The following is a 16,489-nucleotide window of genomic DNA, read 5'->3' as shown; positions in this document are numbered from 1 at the left end:
GTAGGTTATTATCACCCTGATCAAAACGGCCCCGAACTGATTTGTGGCAGTGGTGTGGGGTTTTTTTTAATTATTTTTTCTGACTGATCTGTACTCAGTTTTTGGTGTGGTTGTGAATTTAAATATATGGTTATGAGTTAAAGTAATCCAGTGATAGTTTAAAGCCTTATTACTTCATCTTTCTACTGACAGAATTCAGAGTAAGTTGCCTTAATCCAGGAGACTTACAGAAAGTTAGTTTAAAAGACAGTTGTGAGCTGGCATTTTAGCTCATGAGTGAAGTTTCTTGTCACTAAGCCTGACCTGGGTTTGATCTGCAGGGCCCAGGCCATTTCAGAATGAGAGAATGGACTCCCACAAATTGTTTTTTGACCTTAATGCATGCTTTGTGACACTGCCATGCACACACAGAAATACGTTTTTTAATAGAATTTTAAGATGAAAGATGTTGGGCTGGAGAGATGACTCAGCAGTTAAAAGCAAATATGATCCTCCAGAGGTTTTAAGCACCTGTGTCAGCCGGATCACAGTCGCCTATAACTCCAGCTCCAGGGGAGTCTCACACCTCTTGCCTTCACAGGCACCTGCTTGATGTGCATATGTACATACTCACATACATGAAGTTTTACATAAATCTTGTAATAGAGTAGAGTGCTGGAGAGATGGATGGCTCAGTAGTTAAGAGAACATTCTGCTTTTGCAGAAGACCTGAATTTGGTTCTGGCATTCACATCAGGTGGCTTCCTGGGCGCTGGCGGCAGTCCCGCTCCAAGGGAGCTGTCTTTGGAGCTCCAGGTGCACTGCGTTCGTGTGCACGCACACACAAGCACACACTCAGGTCCACAGAAGTAAAGTAAAATCTTAAAAAAGAAAAGAATAGATGCTCACAGTGATTGCTGCTGTTGGCCTTACTGGTCCGACCTGCAGTACAGCCTATGGTGGAGAACTATATTTTTACAGAGCAGTGAGTTGAAGTTTTACTTTGAATAGTACATCAATTTGTCATGCAGGGTGGACTAATAAAATGTTATCTCTTCTCTTCTGTCAGCAAGCACAACAAAACCTGAAGCTCTTGGGTAAGTCATGCCTTGCAGTGTCATAACTGAGAAGACTTATATAGTTGCAATCATTAATTAAACAAATATTTGTCGAAGACCTTGCAAAATGTCAAATTTTCACAGGCATTAGGAGGATTATAGGAAACAAAAACACACCAGATAGAATTAACATTCAGAAGAATGAAGTCATTCACAGAAGTAGAATAGGGTAGGAGCAGCTGTGTTAGTCATACTGAGAATGTCAGAAGAAAGGCAGGCTTCTAGGTGAAAGCAGTTTATTCTAGGCGGAATCCAGTCATTTGCATACATGGCAGTTCATGTTTCCCATGTGGTTTCCGTAAGATCAGTAGGGCTGGGCCTGACTGCTTTCTCATTTAAACTGATTGCTTCCCTTTCGTTCTTACTCAGTTCAGCTGAAGATTGTCAGTTTGTTAGCCTTTAATTGATTTTTGCTCTAATATTTGTTCCTTCTTGTTACTTAATACTTAGTTTGCTTCGGCTGCTTCCTCCTTTTCCTGGGTTCTTCTCTGTTACCCAGAGCCTGGTGCAACCAGATGGGCAAATGCTCTGCTACAGCCGCCGCAGACCGCTGCTGGGTTTTGTTATTTTCTGTTGGTTTTTGAGACAGTCTCACTTTGCAGCCCTTCTGGCCTTGAACTTAGTTGTTTGAAGCCGGATCTTAAGATGGCCCACTGGCCTTAAATCTGTGGTCCTTCTGCCTTAGCTAAGTGCTGGTCATTGGAAGGATGCACCGCACACCCAGCTTGCTTGTCCTTGGTGTTACCTTAAAGTGGGGGTTAGGACTTGCTTCGTGCCTTACACTAAATTTAAACTCTATCCTGGTGATTCAGCCTTCCTACTGATGAGATTACAGGCCTGAGCTAACCATACCCAGTATAAAGTCTTTGGTTTTTTTTTTTTAAATAACAATTCCAGCTGCACAGTTCCCTTTGAGCACAGTTTAGTTGCATTCTGTAAATCTTGGTGTGCTTGTTTGCAATTTTTGGTTTTTTCCCACTTTATTTTCAAAAACAGCCATGTATTGGTGTCTCCCGGAAGCTTATTAAACAACTGGGTTCAAAGCTGGGTGTGCTGGCACAGTAGCCTTTAATCCCAGCACTTAGGAGCCAGAGGCAGTTGGATCTGGATTTCCATGAGTCTGAGGCTCGTCTGTTCATATAGCATGATCTTGTCTCTAAAAGAACAACAACAACAGTAGTAGTAGTTGTTGTTGTTGTTTAAGTGGCAATAGTAATGATAATGATGATAATAGAAATCGGATTGAAACCAGTATCTATAAACATACCTTTGTGTGGGTTGTGGCTGGATGGGTCTGTCTAACTTAGAACTTCTTCAAAAGAGGTTTGTTATTTTCAGATACTGAGTAGTCAACCTTCCCTTTAAAGAAATTTTTATTACATTTGTTTGTTTGTTTGTTTGTTTGTTTGTTTATTGTGTTTAAATTTGTTATACTGCCAACTTCCTTACTCAGTATTGTTCACTTGAAACTGTTAGAGCTAGGTTGTGATTGGTGACCCATTACAGAAACACTGCTGATGTGAACAAGGACTCTTACAGCTACTAAACAAAAATGAATGTAGCTGGAAGTAAGGGTTTCTACTCGAAAACCTTAGATTGAAAGGTAAATTTCTGTGCCTTTCCTAGGCTCTCTACCTTTTTTTTTTTTTTTTTTTTTTTTTTTTTTTTTTCTTTCCCTGAACTATTTAGAAGCTGTGCTTGTAAGGAAATTGGAAAGCTATGTTATCTCTGTGTTTTTTTAAATGGTGTTGTTTATTTAGTGGGTCTTGTCTTGCTTTCCTGAAACAGCCTGGGACAAGACATTTGACCTTAAAGACATACCAGGAGAATAGTAGAAATAGGAAGAAATTATTTAAGTAGTGACATGATACAGAATAGTTGAGGTTTTTATTTGCAAAGTAAAAAGCCCCGTCTGTAAGATGTCCTGAAGTACACATCCTTAATCAGAGCATAGTGAGAATAAGCATGGTCCCTTTCCCAGAACTGAATGAAGTTAATCTTACTTCAGTGGCTAAATGTCACTGTCTCTTCATTAGTGATGCTTTTGACTCCAGAAGACCATAGAAACAGGCTACTAAAGAAATAGTGGCCCTTTGGAGGGAGGAAAGGGAAGGGGAGACATAATATAATTATGTTATAATCTCAAAAATTATACAAAACAAAGTTGAGTGGCTCACAGCTCCAGGTGATCTGAGTTGGCTTCCAAGGACACAGTTTCATGTATGTACTCTCGCACAGACACATACACATAAATAAGTGTGTGTGGGGGGGTGGCTTTCAGAAGTTAAACAATGAGAGAGTTCCATCCTTCCTGAAGTAATCTCATACAGTACTCTGGAAAACCTGAGTTTGTGTTGGCATTCATGCCCTCTGCTCTTGCCCTTGCCACTCTGTTTGCATGAATGGTTTTGCTCCAGTGGACCATGGAGAACAGAGCCTTTTTTTTATAGGGTGCAACTATTTGACCTAAAACATTTCCTGACCTTGGACTCCGCTCTTTCATAGAAAATACCAGTTTGAGTAACAGGTTTGTAAGTCTGTCTTTTTTCTTGTAATATTTCCCCTTCTTGTGAGCTTGAACTAAAAGTACATTAAGAAAAGGCGGTGTTTTAAAGGATAGTTGATGGTTATGGTTACAAATACAGTTTTCTCCTACTTGAGCTTCCTTCTCCCTGAGTGGTGAGACTGTAGGCATATGTCTTTGTATCTGGGTTAGAGCAGTTCTGAAACAGGAAAGGGGAAGGAGATTACACAGATGCTGTACATGAGCAAAGAAGGGTCAGTTGCTGCATATGGTGATTTACAGAGGCTCTTCTCTGTAAAGCTCTGAATATTCCATTTTGGTCAGAAACCAAGTTACTATTAAGCGTCTTGAATTAACTTGAGTTGTCTCTTCATCACTACTGCTTGGTTGGTTTGTTTTTGTGTTTGTGGAACTAAGCACTACACCTGAGTCTCCTGGATGTTAGACAAATATTCTACCAGTGAGCGACAGCCTAAACCCTACTTTTTAATTATTATGTTCATAGTATTCAAAACAGGAAGTTATGATTTAGTTAATATGGCTTGATTTTTTTCTCTAAGTTGAATTTTGTTGTTGTTGTTGTTGTTGTTGTTGTTACTACTGAAGTTATTCCCAGCTAAAAGAAATGTTTTGAGGTAACACGTGAACCATAGATTCATTGAGGCTAACTTCTGCTCCAGGCAGGCTTGGTGAGATTTTACATGTAGACTAGGAAGTCACTTTCACCAGGATATGATAGTCTGGGAAGGGCAATCATCTCCTTAGCAAAAAAGGGCAGAAGGAGCTGGGACTCCAAGGTGGGTCTCCTAGACGTTGTTCAGCACCCTTAGTAGTCAATAATAATAATAATATAATTGAGATTCAGTGGTTAAGCATGCTGGCTGCTCTTCCAGAGGACACAAGCTTCATTCCCCACTCCTACATTGGGCCGCTCACAACTGCCTATAACTTTAGTTCCAAGGGATCCAGGCCACCTTCTGGCCTTTTCAGGCACCCTCATACATGTGTGCACATATGCATACACACACAACACACACATTAATAAAAATAGGATGAATCTTTTTTAAGGGTGAAGAATGATAAAATGAGTCAGTGGATAAAAGCTCCTGCCCCCAAAGCTTGATATTCTCACTTCAATCCTAAGGATCCATCCAGTGGAAAGTACGTCTCACCAGCTGTTCTGACCTCCAAACATACACACACAAAATAAATGTTCAAAAAAAACAAAACAACAAAACTTTTAGAATTCATATTATTCAAAAGATATTTATAAAGGCATAATATTTTGGATGAAGCTTAAGTCCCATTACCATATTACTTGTACTAATTAGGCTAATTCTGCACAAATTTTATAAAACTGGGTTGGGTACTTTGAATATAAGTTGTAAGTGAAAATAGAATTAAATCTAAAAAAAATGAACCTATGCAAAAATGAGATATGGGAAAGGAAGACCAACCAGTTAGGTCAGTGGTTCTCAACCTGTGGGTCGTGACCCCTTTGGGGATCAAACCTCTCTTTCACAGGAGAGTCACATACCAGGTATTTACATTACAGTTCATAACAATAGCAAAACTACAGCTATGGACATATCAACAAAATAATGTTCTGGCTGGGGGTCAGCACCACAAGAGGAACTCAGTTAAAGGGCCACAGCGTTAGGAAGGTTGAGAACCACTGGGTGAGGTTGAAAATCTATTCAGAGATCTGGAAGAGTGACGAGTGAAGGTTCCTAGGGTAAATGAGGGCGCTGGGATGAGAGTGCTCGGTGCCCTGTGTGGCTCATGGCACCTGATGACAGATGTGCTGTGAGATTACTAGACGTAAGGCACAAGTATAGTTGTGCAGATGGAAAATGCAGATACCCATAGAAAAGTAAGTGTCGGATAGTAAATGTGACAGTTGTAGCCAGAGAAACCACAAAAACATTTCACTGGAACAAAACGTTAACATTGTCGGTGCTGCTTTGGATAGTATATATATATTCTTAGAAAGTGAAGCTGCTGGGCACGGTGTTTGAGCCCAAACTAGTCCACATAGCGAGTGCCAGGTCAGCCAGGACTCTGTAATAAGACCCTGTCTCGAAACAAAAAAGAGAGAGAAATTTATATGTAGGATTTCTTTAACTTAGAATGCTGTATCTCATTAGTAATAAAAGAAAATATGTAATTATACATTATTAAAAGTAAAAATGAATGAAAAATTACAGGTAAACTATGTGCATGTATACATATGTCAGACTTATCAAAAGACAACACAGTTACGCCCTTGGACCTTGTTTTCTCAGTGATACAGTGATTCAGTTTCAAAGCATGAATCTAAGGTAGGTGATATAACTCAGAACCACAAGATGTTCCTGACACTGTTTTCATGTAAACATTTAAAATATGCTGTAAAATAGCACTTTATTATGCAGGTTAGATACGTGTTTTAAACTTTGAACTTCGTTTACATTCATTTTGAGGAAACATTTTTAATCACTTTTGTTCTGATTTGAGTCTGTGTTCATGTTTGTCTTTATTTTTATTGTATTTTAATTACATTTTGCCCTTCCCTTTTCTTACTCCAAACCTTCATAAGTTTTTTTAATACTTTTTTTTTCTCTTCTTTACAGTGTTCATAATGCTTCAGCCCAGAACAGTGACTCCGAACAGGTAAGACAGGAGTAAATCTTTAAAGTCCACATGGTTAATTACAGTGACTGTCAGGGTATTAGTTGGACTTTTGTAATGTGTGATCTTTTACAAGTTTTGTTCATTTTCTTACCCCCATCATGTCTCTTGTTTTACTAAGACAATGTAAGTAGAACAGATGATTCATAAAACATTTTCTGTTCCTATAAATCTGGCACATCAGTTAAGTTGTGAATGTTCATTTATTATCTAGAATTAGTGTATAAAATTCAGATGCAAACATTTGACTGCCAGGATTAGTGTCTGCCTCCATGCCTAGGGTACCCGGAGTCCTAGTCGGCCTAACGCAGTCTGTGATGAGGTCTCCTGGGTGGGAACCAGCAAGGTCTGGGATGATTGCTGTGGTTCCCATTTTCCTGCATGCTTAGGTGCCACTGACTTAGTGCTGGGAGTTGCAAAGGGGTTCCCAGTCAGCCTCCTCTCAGGGTGTCCACACACCAGGCTGGAAGGGGAAGGCACAGCCCAGACAGGGTTGGGCCCTGATTTGGTTCTGAGTAAGAGTGAGTGCTGAGTGGTATGCACTCACTGATAATTGGATATTAGCCCAAAAGCTCACAGTATCCAAGATACAACTCACAGACCACACGAAGCTCATGAACAAGGAAGACCAAAGTGTGGGTGCTTTGGCCCTTCTTAGAAGGGGTAACAAAATATTCATGGGAGCAAATATGGAGACAAAGCGTGGGACAGAAACTGAAGGAGGGGCTGTCCAGAGACTGCTCCACCGGGGTATCCATCCCTTGTGCATTCACCAAAGGTAGAAGCTGATATGGATGCCAGGAAGTGCATCCTGACAGGAGTCTGATATAGCTGTTTCCTTAGAGGTCTGCCAGAGCCTGAAATATACAAAGGCTGATGCTCACAGCTAACCATTGAACTGATCATGGGGTTCCCAATGGAGGAGTTAGAGAGAAGACTGAAGGAGCTGAAAGGGTTTGTGGCCTCATGGAGAGAGTAACAATACCAACCAACCAGAGCTCCCCAGGGTCTAAACCACTAGCCTGGGAGCATATAGGGAGGGACCCATGACTCCAGATATTGTAATATGTAGGGGAGGATGACAGTGTCAGGCATAGGTGGGTGAGGAAATCCTTGGTCTAGTAAAGGCTGGACGCCCCAGTGTGGGGGAAATCGTGGGTGTGGAGGTGGGAGTGGGAGGGTGGGTGGGGGCATATCCTTATAGAGGCAGGAGGAGGGGGGGATGGGATAGGGTGTTCCTGGGTGGGAGGAAAGAAGATTACATCTGAAATGTAAATAAAATATCCAATAAAAAAACAATTAAAAAAAAGGGTGAGTGCTGAGAGTATGGAGGGACTGAAAGAGAGAAAGCCTCCTCCAAGAGGTTAGCTGCTCCTTATGAGGAAGGCCTGTCCCTGGGGTCCTGAGGAGAGGGTCTCCAAGAGCGTTGGGATGTGAATGCATACACCTTATTCAAGGTGAACCAAGGATTAAAATACCTTTTGGGTGAAGGGATGCCCAGGAGGGAAGCTCCTTGGCTGAACACTCAGGGCCCTATCTAGATGCCTCATAGCATGGAGAACTCCAGATTTTATGCTGGTAGAGGCCAGTGTGGAGGCTTAGAATTCCACCCCACACCCACCCTCCCCCTCTTTCCCCTCTCCCCTCCCCTGCCCCCCCCCCGGTCTCCTCCCCTTCTTCTGTGGCCAGGTCAGAGAAGGAGAAAACCTAACAAGGGAGTCTCCCATTTTGTGCCAGCGCAGAGGCTGTCCAGTCATGGTAGACTTGGATCTTAACTGGCAGAGTTTTCCCACATCTGACAACATTTATTTACTATAGAGATGGCACTCCATCTTAATGTTGTGTTTCTTGATGTTGGCATTTCTGTTCGTTAGTATTTGACTTTCCTCATGCTTCTGTCCAAAGGCTTGGGGTGTGAGGTCTCCTGTGCCTGCCACTTCTTCCTCGTCCTCTGGTCCTGTGCTGGTGGAGATAGAGAGTCTTCCACAGAACTCTGCAGCAGACCAACATAACAGGAAATGGTTTGTTAGCTTCCTAAACCAAAGCATTGTTTATATAATTGTATTCTAAAATTTAAGCTATAATCTTAAAGCACTTTAAGTATGATTGAAAACAAACTATTCATATTTGTGAGCAGAGAAGGAGCATCCTGAGCAGTCAGAGGGACGGTGAGCATACGTTCCTGGATGGAGGAGGGAGGGCAGCTGTCTAAAGCAGAACAGAACCCAGCTGGCTTTGCCTTCGCTAACAAAGTCTGGGAGGGACTAAGTCAAGTCTTTAAAAAAACCAGTTTGAGGAGCTGGAGAAATAATCCAGTGAAAGTAGAGATATTTATATAAATGATAGACACACAAATATGGATACTTTGTGGCTTACTTGATTTACTCAGTTGGGTTCATGCTTTCCTAGAAAGCAGTGTGGCTTGGTGAGGGGTACCTTAGAAATTATTTGGGCTGAGTGGTCCTATTGGATATATCATCTGTTCAAGCTCTGGGTCTGTTTATTCAATGCACTTGGATGATTCATGGGACTCTTCTCTTTTTCTCTTGCTCTTAATTTGTTAATATCTGAAATCTAATGAGATTCTTTGGTGATCTCAAGGTTTGGGTCAGCTTTTTGTGCAGCCAGTCCTTCCTGCATGGTGGTGGGTCAGCAGTAGTTGGTGATTGTTTCTGGTCTGTTCTATGTACTCTTTCACTGGTATTGTTGGCTTAACTAACTACAGGATACTGTGCTTTTGATGGTTGGGTATATGTTTTTTCAGCTCCAGGTAACTTGCAGTTAAAGATCAAAGAGGATTTCCTTCCTTGTTTGGTCCTTTTTAAAATTTCCTTCCCTTTTTGTCCTTGTGGGAATCTGGTACTGGGTACTTTAGGTGTGTATTCACATACACATACCAAAGGTGAGGTCTACAAATGTCAAGTTATAGTATTTATTTAAGACATTAAAAGTTTCAATTTCTTGCTGAAGATAACAGTCCTGGCAAGCAATTATGTTCCATAATGTGCCACTGAAGCCCATTCTTACACAAAAATAGTCACTAGTCTTTAGCTGTAAAAGAACTGTCTTAATGTATGCATGTCTTACTTTAATTCCAAGTGAGAATCTGATTAGTTAACGTCCTGTGTTATGATGCTGTCTTTATTTAATTCCATTTTAATGAGTACATATTTAAATCTGTTTAATTTGACTTGCTAGGCACTACCAGTTTCTTTGATGTAGCCTTTAGAGAGAACATTGAATTTGAGATTCAAGAAAAATGAAATACCTTGGAGCTGTGTGTCCTCTCCTTTTATAATGGTTGTGCCAAGCCCTCCTTTGCTGAAATGGAGTAGAGATGGCCCTAAAAATCTGATGAGCCTCAGAGTACGTTAGCAGAGCATGGAACTGAACCACAGTGACATGTCATAGAGCTACTGACTCTCTAGCCTTAATGTAGAGTGCCTTCTGCTCTTTCTTTGTTTCTGCATGCTTAGATTTCGGAGACTATAAAACGGTCCTCCTGTAGAAAGCACGGGTAAAACTTGGAAACTGATTACTGCATTGAGCAGCACGGGGCATGGAACATCTTCTTTCTGGCAGATAATTTGGAGCCAATTTAATTTAAACTTATTTCCTGTTCCAGTCTTCAGCTTTTTTTTTTTTTTTTTTCTGCCGTCCTAAATGAAACCATTAACTAGGTGAATGATGTGATGTGTCAGTAACTTAGAATTTGTACTTCACATCACTTGGAATCCGCAGTGTTTATTTAAAATCAAGTACTCTTTTTTTTTTTTTTTTTTTTTTTTTTTCTCGTTTTTCGAGACAGGGTTTCTCTGTGTAGCCCTGGCTGTCCTGGAACTCACTCTGTAGACCAGGCTGGCCTCGAACTCAGAAATCCACCTGCCTCTCACAGTGTTTATTTAAAAGAAGCCAGCAGACAGTGGTATGTGCTTGACAGTAGGCCTGGATTTTGAGTTCAGCCTGAACAACAATGTAAGACCTTATCTAAAACAAAATAAAGTGTGCCTCTAATCCCCCGTGCTTGGGAAGAATCATGTACCCGGGTGGCTCATGATTCCAGGCCCGACTCTATCAAAAGACAAAAAGAAATAGAACTGAGAAAATCTTGTATCCATAAACCAGAGCATAAGCCTAATTTTTAGAGACTCTAAATCAAGGGTCATGAATTTTTCTTGTTAGGTCTGATAAGCAAGTTGACTTTTAATGGGGATAAATGATGATAGCATTTATTCCTCATTTGTTTTTGAAAAGTCCTGAGGAGAAAAGATTAAAAATTAAGTTAATATTTTATTGAGTTTGAAACATACTTGTACTGTTTTTTAATCTATGTTCTGGATGCCTTTCATATTTGGAATGATCTTGTTCCCTTTGTGATTATGTAACATGGGCGCTGCCTTGTTGCATCAGAAAAGTACGCTTTTGAGCTGGGCAGGTGTTGTCTTTCTACTGGAGGACTCTGGTCACTCCACCCAGACTTGCATGTGTGCATGTGTGCATGTGGATACGTGTCTGCCACCTGGTTCTGCTGTGCTTATGACTCTTCGTTTGTATCTGTGTCTGTTGCACTTCAGTTTGTGTTCCTGAGAATTTGATTACAGAAGGTACAATGATTGTTGTTAATTTAGTCTGTGCCCGTAACACCCTGGACACACCCGGTCCCATCTGATGTTTAATTTGAAGCACTGATATAAGCACGCTCGATGTCTAAGGGCAGTTTTTTTTTTTTTTAATGCTCCCGAATTTTGTTTCCTGGATTATTAATACCTTTTTAAAATTGTGTAATTTGGGAGATTATTTTTCATAATTCTTCTTTTTCGATATATGTTTTTGTTCTTCAGTAGAATATTTTCAAATATTTGAATAAAGCTCTACTTAGATTTTTCCCCCACTAGAATCAACCAACATTTCTATCCTTGAGTTCCCCAGAAACCTTAGGAATAGATAACAGTGTTTTACCTTCTGTGACTTTGTTACATCAGTTACTCACTTAACTCATACTGCTTTCATGTGTTTCCATGTAACTTTATGGATTTCCTGCTCTGCTGCTCTTATTCAAGCGTAATCACCACAGTGGCGCATGCTGACCCCATTGCCTCTCCTTTACACAGCCATGTTCTCTGTTCCTGTTGACTAACTGTACTCCCCACTCCTCAACCATCTAGGCTCTCTGCTACCAGTGACCGCTGCCAGCGTGGTGGAAACCAGTGGAACCCAAGGGCCTTGCCCCCACCCCAGACTGCATATAGAAACTACACTGACTTTGTACATGAGCACAATGTGAAGAATGCAGGAGCCCATCATGATGCTCGTTTATCTGGCCGTGCAGCCATGACTGAGATATGAGTTGTTACACCTTTTAGGCCGTGGAATTCTGCATCTAGGTCAATAATGTATTTTGTGGCATTTATATAGAGGACTGATTTCATTAGGAATATTGGAGAGAATTTGTTCCATACTGAGTCACTAGTTACACAATGCTATGATTGACTTCTGTCTGCTCTGGAAGGGAAGAGGATCTGAAGAAGCCGTGAGCTGTCACTAACATGGCAGATGTTGCTGTGTTGAAAGGGTGTGCATACCACCGTGTCCTTGGGAAGGGTTTTCAAAATGTTAGCATTTAACACATCATTCAAAACATCTCTCAGGAGGTTTGTGTTTATGACAAACTGTCAGTTGTCACCCACATGCCATCTAAGTAAGACTGAGTTATAAAGGATAAGACACAATGTACACACAAAAGGAACCATGTTGAGTCATGGCGCTTTTTGTGGTGCTGTAGTAATACAGTTCTCATATGCTGCCTTCTAAAGTGACCCATGCCTTCATTTCAGCTAAGTGCCTGCAATTTAATAAAAGTTTATGACACTTTTTAAATAAATATTTTATTACCACAGGTGTAGAAAATGCAATAACAGTATAATCATGTAATATAAGTCTGAGTGAGTTCTTTGGGTGGTTAACTTACAGTTGATGTGAATGGTTACGTTACTAGCAGGTGGTTATACCAAATGCAAGGTGGAAAGCTTTGTCTGTTATTCTTTCCTCATTGAAATCCTTGACAGCTCACTCAGGCTTGTAACACCCTCATAATCTGGCCCACACCACCTTTAAGATACGATTCTGAAGTCAAAGTGTTACCATTTTCAGATGGATTGCCTGTATTTTACACTTTGAGTCCTTTTTGAACTTTGCAATGTAGTTAATTCGAACTCTTTGGTTTAATTCACTGAAGGCAAATTAGCTGGAAAAGTATATGATGACTGAGACACTGAGAAGAGAAACAGTATTTCTTCATTTACAGTTATTTTTAATTTTAGAAAAATTTCTGATCTTTAAGCTGTATGAGGAGAAATGAGAAGAGTCATATTCAAAACTGTTTATGCTTTGAAATACTAAAGCTCTGTTATATTTAACCTGCCGTGCTTAACTCAGAGCCTGGCTTCATCCAATAGGCTCTCTGCTGGGCAGTGAAGACTTGAGGGCTTTGACAGAAGGCTGCTGTTGCAGATACAATAGGGCCTATCACTAGAAGACAGGCAGGTAACCAAAAACATTTAGAGCTTGAAATTCATAGGCCAGTCTTGATCTGATTCTTTTTTTTTTTTTTTTTTTTTTTTAATCATATAAAAGGATCATTGCTTAAATGTACTGTAGATGTAGGATGGCTATTCAAAATATTAGTATATCCTACGTAAATACAGATGCATATCTTAAATAGCCTGATCTTCAAGACTCACCATCTAGGGTGCTTTAAAAACAGCACTAATGTGTGACAGACACTCTCTGAGGGGTTTTTGTTTTGTTTATAGCTCAGATTATAACAGTATTCTTTATGGTGTTTTCTTCCCTTTTTATTTTTAAGATTTGTTTATTTTTGTTTACATTATGTGAATGGACGTTTGCCTGCATGTATGTCTTTATATCTGTGTTCCCATTAGTATGTTGCCTCCAGAGGCCAGAAGACGGTATTGGATCCCCTGAAACTGGAGTTGTGGGTGGTTGTTGGCTGCCATGTAAATGCAGGGAATCGAACCTGCGTCTTCTGGAAGAGAACTATTGCCTGTAATGATGAACTTAGACCATAACATTTCAAACACAGGAGCTCTGCTTTGTGCCATACAAATATTTAGTCGGTATGAATATAATTAAAGGCACTAGTATTTCTGTAATACAAATGAGTCGGAATGAATAAAAGGCTTTCCTGGTCTTGTGGAAAGTCTCGAGACTTAACTTTATTACATTAACTTTAATCCTGAAGTCTGAGATCTGGCAATGACAAATGACCGCCTCCTGTATATCTTAGCAAATGCTAATTCTAGGAGGCTTTTAACCGAGTAATAATATCTTTAGTTTATATTGGGAATGATCATTTTTATTAGGATTTGGAATAACCGATAGTGTTTAATTTGAATGGTTCAGAATCACATCATGGGCTTTTCTTTCTTTGAAACTTAGTGATAAGCCAGGCAGTGGTGGCGCACGCCTTTAATCCCAGCACTTGGGAGGCAGAGGCAGGCGGATTTCTGAGTTCGAGGCCAGCCTGGTCTACTGAGTGAGTTCCAGGACAGCCAAAGGCTATACAGAGAAACCCTGTCTCGAAAAACCAAAAAAAAAAAAAAAAGGAAAGAAACTTAGTGATAAAATAATTTATTCATAAAATTTCAAAGGGAAAAACTGGGTTGGAAGTTAGAGACAGTAAAGAACAGGGCAGTAGAATCATGTCTCCCACGTGTCCTGTGTGCTTTAGGATGTCATATCAATACATTGAGCATCCCTGTCTACAATCGTCAGCCTCCAGATAACTGACAGAACAGTTTCACACCTCACCTCGTTTGTTACAGGTTGCACTTAAAGGCAGCGGCGAGCAAACCCAAAGTATTAACATCTGTTCAAACATCAGGCCGCACACGTGAAAAACATACATGACTCAAGTTTTGTCTCACAAATACTTAATCCTTGTGTGTGTGCATTCACAAATATTTGAAAATTTAAACTGAAGTGGAATACATTTCTGGTTCCAGGTATTTGGATAAGGGGTATCCAGCCTGTGCTGTAAATGTTTGCTCTTGGGACTGCTAGTCTCAAGATGGCAGTCCATTTTTCTGGAGCAGTGAGGAATTTACAAGTAGTTCAGCCTCAATAAATAAGTTGTCCCTGATATATTTCTGTTGTCATCCTACCATGTCCAGTGATCAGAGCCTTGACTTGAAGGCAGAAAATGAGATGATTCAGTAAGTATAAGTCACTTACCACCGAACCTGGTGACCTGAGTTTGATCCCTAGAGAGATTGATCCCTGGAGTGCACATGCTAGAAAGTAAGGACTACCCCAAGTTGCCCTCTAACAAACACACACATACAAATAAAATAACTGTTAGAAACTTACAGATTCTGAAGCTAACATGCACATAGAAGACTCACTCAAACTTGGGAGTTTGAAGTCAACCTTAGCAAGATAGTGAGACCCCTGTCTCAATGAAAACATAAACCTAGCCTGGAGGAATACTTCTCCGGTGAGAGCCTTATTGTGGCACAGGACTCCCTGTTTATGCACTGAGCAGGGTGTTGGCTACTTTCATTGATTATAATTGTAACATTTTAATTAGTTTGGTTGTGTTCTGTTGTGTTATAAACAGGATGGTTTAGAGAGACAGAAAATCCAGTGACCTTCAGAATCTGATAATCATTGTTTCTATGGTTAAAAACATTTCTGCTGGCTGGGCAGTGGTGGTGCACGCCTTTAATCCCAGCACTTGGGAGGCAGAGGCAGGCGGAACTCTGAATTCAGGGCCAGCCTGATCTATAGAGTGAGTTCCTACACACTACACAGAGAAACCCTGTCTCAAGGGGGAAAAAATCTGGACATGGTGGTTGATACATAGAAGAGAGTGGGGTAGCAAAATTGCCATGAGTGGTAGATCCTCTGAAAAACAAAATTCATAGGTTTTTTTTTTTTTTAAATAACCCATCTTTAAGTATGATCTAATTTTTCTGATCTTGAAATGATAATCACATGCACATTTTAAATGAAGTTACAGAAAAGACTTTCATTCCATCCTATGCCTGTTTTTTTTATTTGAAGATTATAAAATATTGGTTTATTGTAGAAGAAATTCAAGCATAACCAGTTAAATTCTTTCCTGTATGCTACCCATTGTAAACAGAAATCATTAAATGTTTTATGTCATGAAGAATGTTAAAAGAAAGAACACAGAAGTATGGTTCTCAGGTTTCCTATAGTCACACAGAGGGTTTGATGAGGTCAGAGTGCTGTCAGGCACCAGGGCTGATAGACATAGAAGATAAACTAATAGGCTTGGTTTTTATAGCAGCTAACGTATAGCTTGATGTCCTATTAGCTTAATTCAAATAGTGAATTGAGAGTGTTGGCACATGCCTGTAATAGCAGTACTTAGGCAGGAGCAAAAGCACAAGGTCAGGTTAATTATATAGCAAAAATAAAACTAAACAAAATCTTTTTGCAGGGAAGTGACCTACAGACATACACCCCCAATGTGTATACATACAGTAAAATACTGGGTCAGCCACAAGAAGTTGAACTTTCCAAATCAGTAGCTGGGGGAGGTTGAGAGGGGAATCGAGACTCTTGACTTCCACGAGAAAGGAAGATGGGTGCTTACTGTGGAGGAGGCCAGCTTCCCTGGCACGGGACCCATCCGTCTGCTTCGGTTTTGCTCCTTCCCCCTGTGTATTCATAAGTGTAAAGCAAAGAGGTTGGGAAGGGTTCTGAATTAATCAAGCACTGGTGGGCAAAGCCATGGATAAGCACAGAGGGCACTTCTGACCTTCAAGTCAGTAAGTTCTTCTTTTCTAACCTATTCTCAGTTCTTAGGTTTTTAGACATTAGGTTTGAAATAATACTACATTGGATAAATTCATTTTTATTTTTGAGATAAGAGCTTAGAGATTTGCAAAGATGTTGGTTCCAGTAAGTCTTGGTGTCTCTCTTACTCTGTGGTTGTACTTATCATTGTGTGTGCACAGCATGGGGATGTGGAGGTCAGAATACTGGGAAAGTTATTTCTCTCTTACCTTTTTATGTGGTTTCTAGAATTTACGAGGCTTGCAAGGCAAGTTCCTTTACCCTACTGAGCCATCTTGTCAGCCCTTCATACATTAATGTAAATTGTGCCACAGCATTAACTCTGTCTTTTGTCCAGAATTGTCATGAGCAC

The 16,489-nt window shown here is 40.3% G+C and overlaps 1 protein-coding gene across 6 annotated transcripts in view; it reads left to right on the top strand.

Moving 5' to 3' along the window:
* Positions 1–16,489, top strand: part of Epb41l5 (erythrocyte membrane protein band 4.1 like 5) — a 109,156-nt gene that overhangs the window by 43,027 nt on the left and 49,640 nt on the right. For 5 of the 6 annotated variants that reach the window (XM_034513096.3, XM_034513097.2, XM_076941033.1 and 2 more), the window contains exons 14-16: positions 1,049–1,076; positions 6,234–6,273; positions 8,197–8,312. In XM_034513096.3, coding sequence (XP_034368987.1) covers positions 1,049–1,076; positions 6,234–6,273; positions 8,197–8,312 — 184 coding nt within the window. Of the gene's footprint in view, positions 1–1,048; positions 1,077–6,233; positions 6,274–8,196; positions 8,313–11,456; positions 11,787–16,489 lie in introns of those variants that run through there. The other variant, XM_034513099.2, reaches the window with a different exon arrangement.

This window comes from Arvicanthis niloticus, chromosome 10, assembly GCF_011762505.2.
Source record: "Arvicanthis niloticus isolate mArvNil1 chromosome 10, mArvNil1.pat.X, whole genome shotgun sequence".
NCBI classification, from domain to species: domain Eukaryota; kingdom Metazoa; phylum Chordata; class Mammalia; order Rodentia; family Muridae; genus Arvicanthis; species Arvicanthis niloticus.
This window is presented reverse-complemented; position numbering and strand designations above follow the sequence as displayed.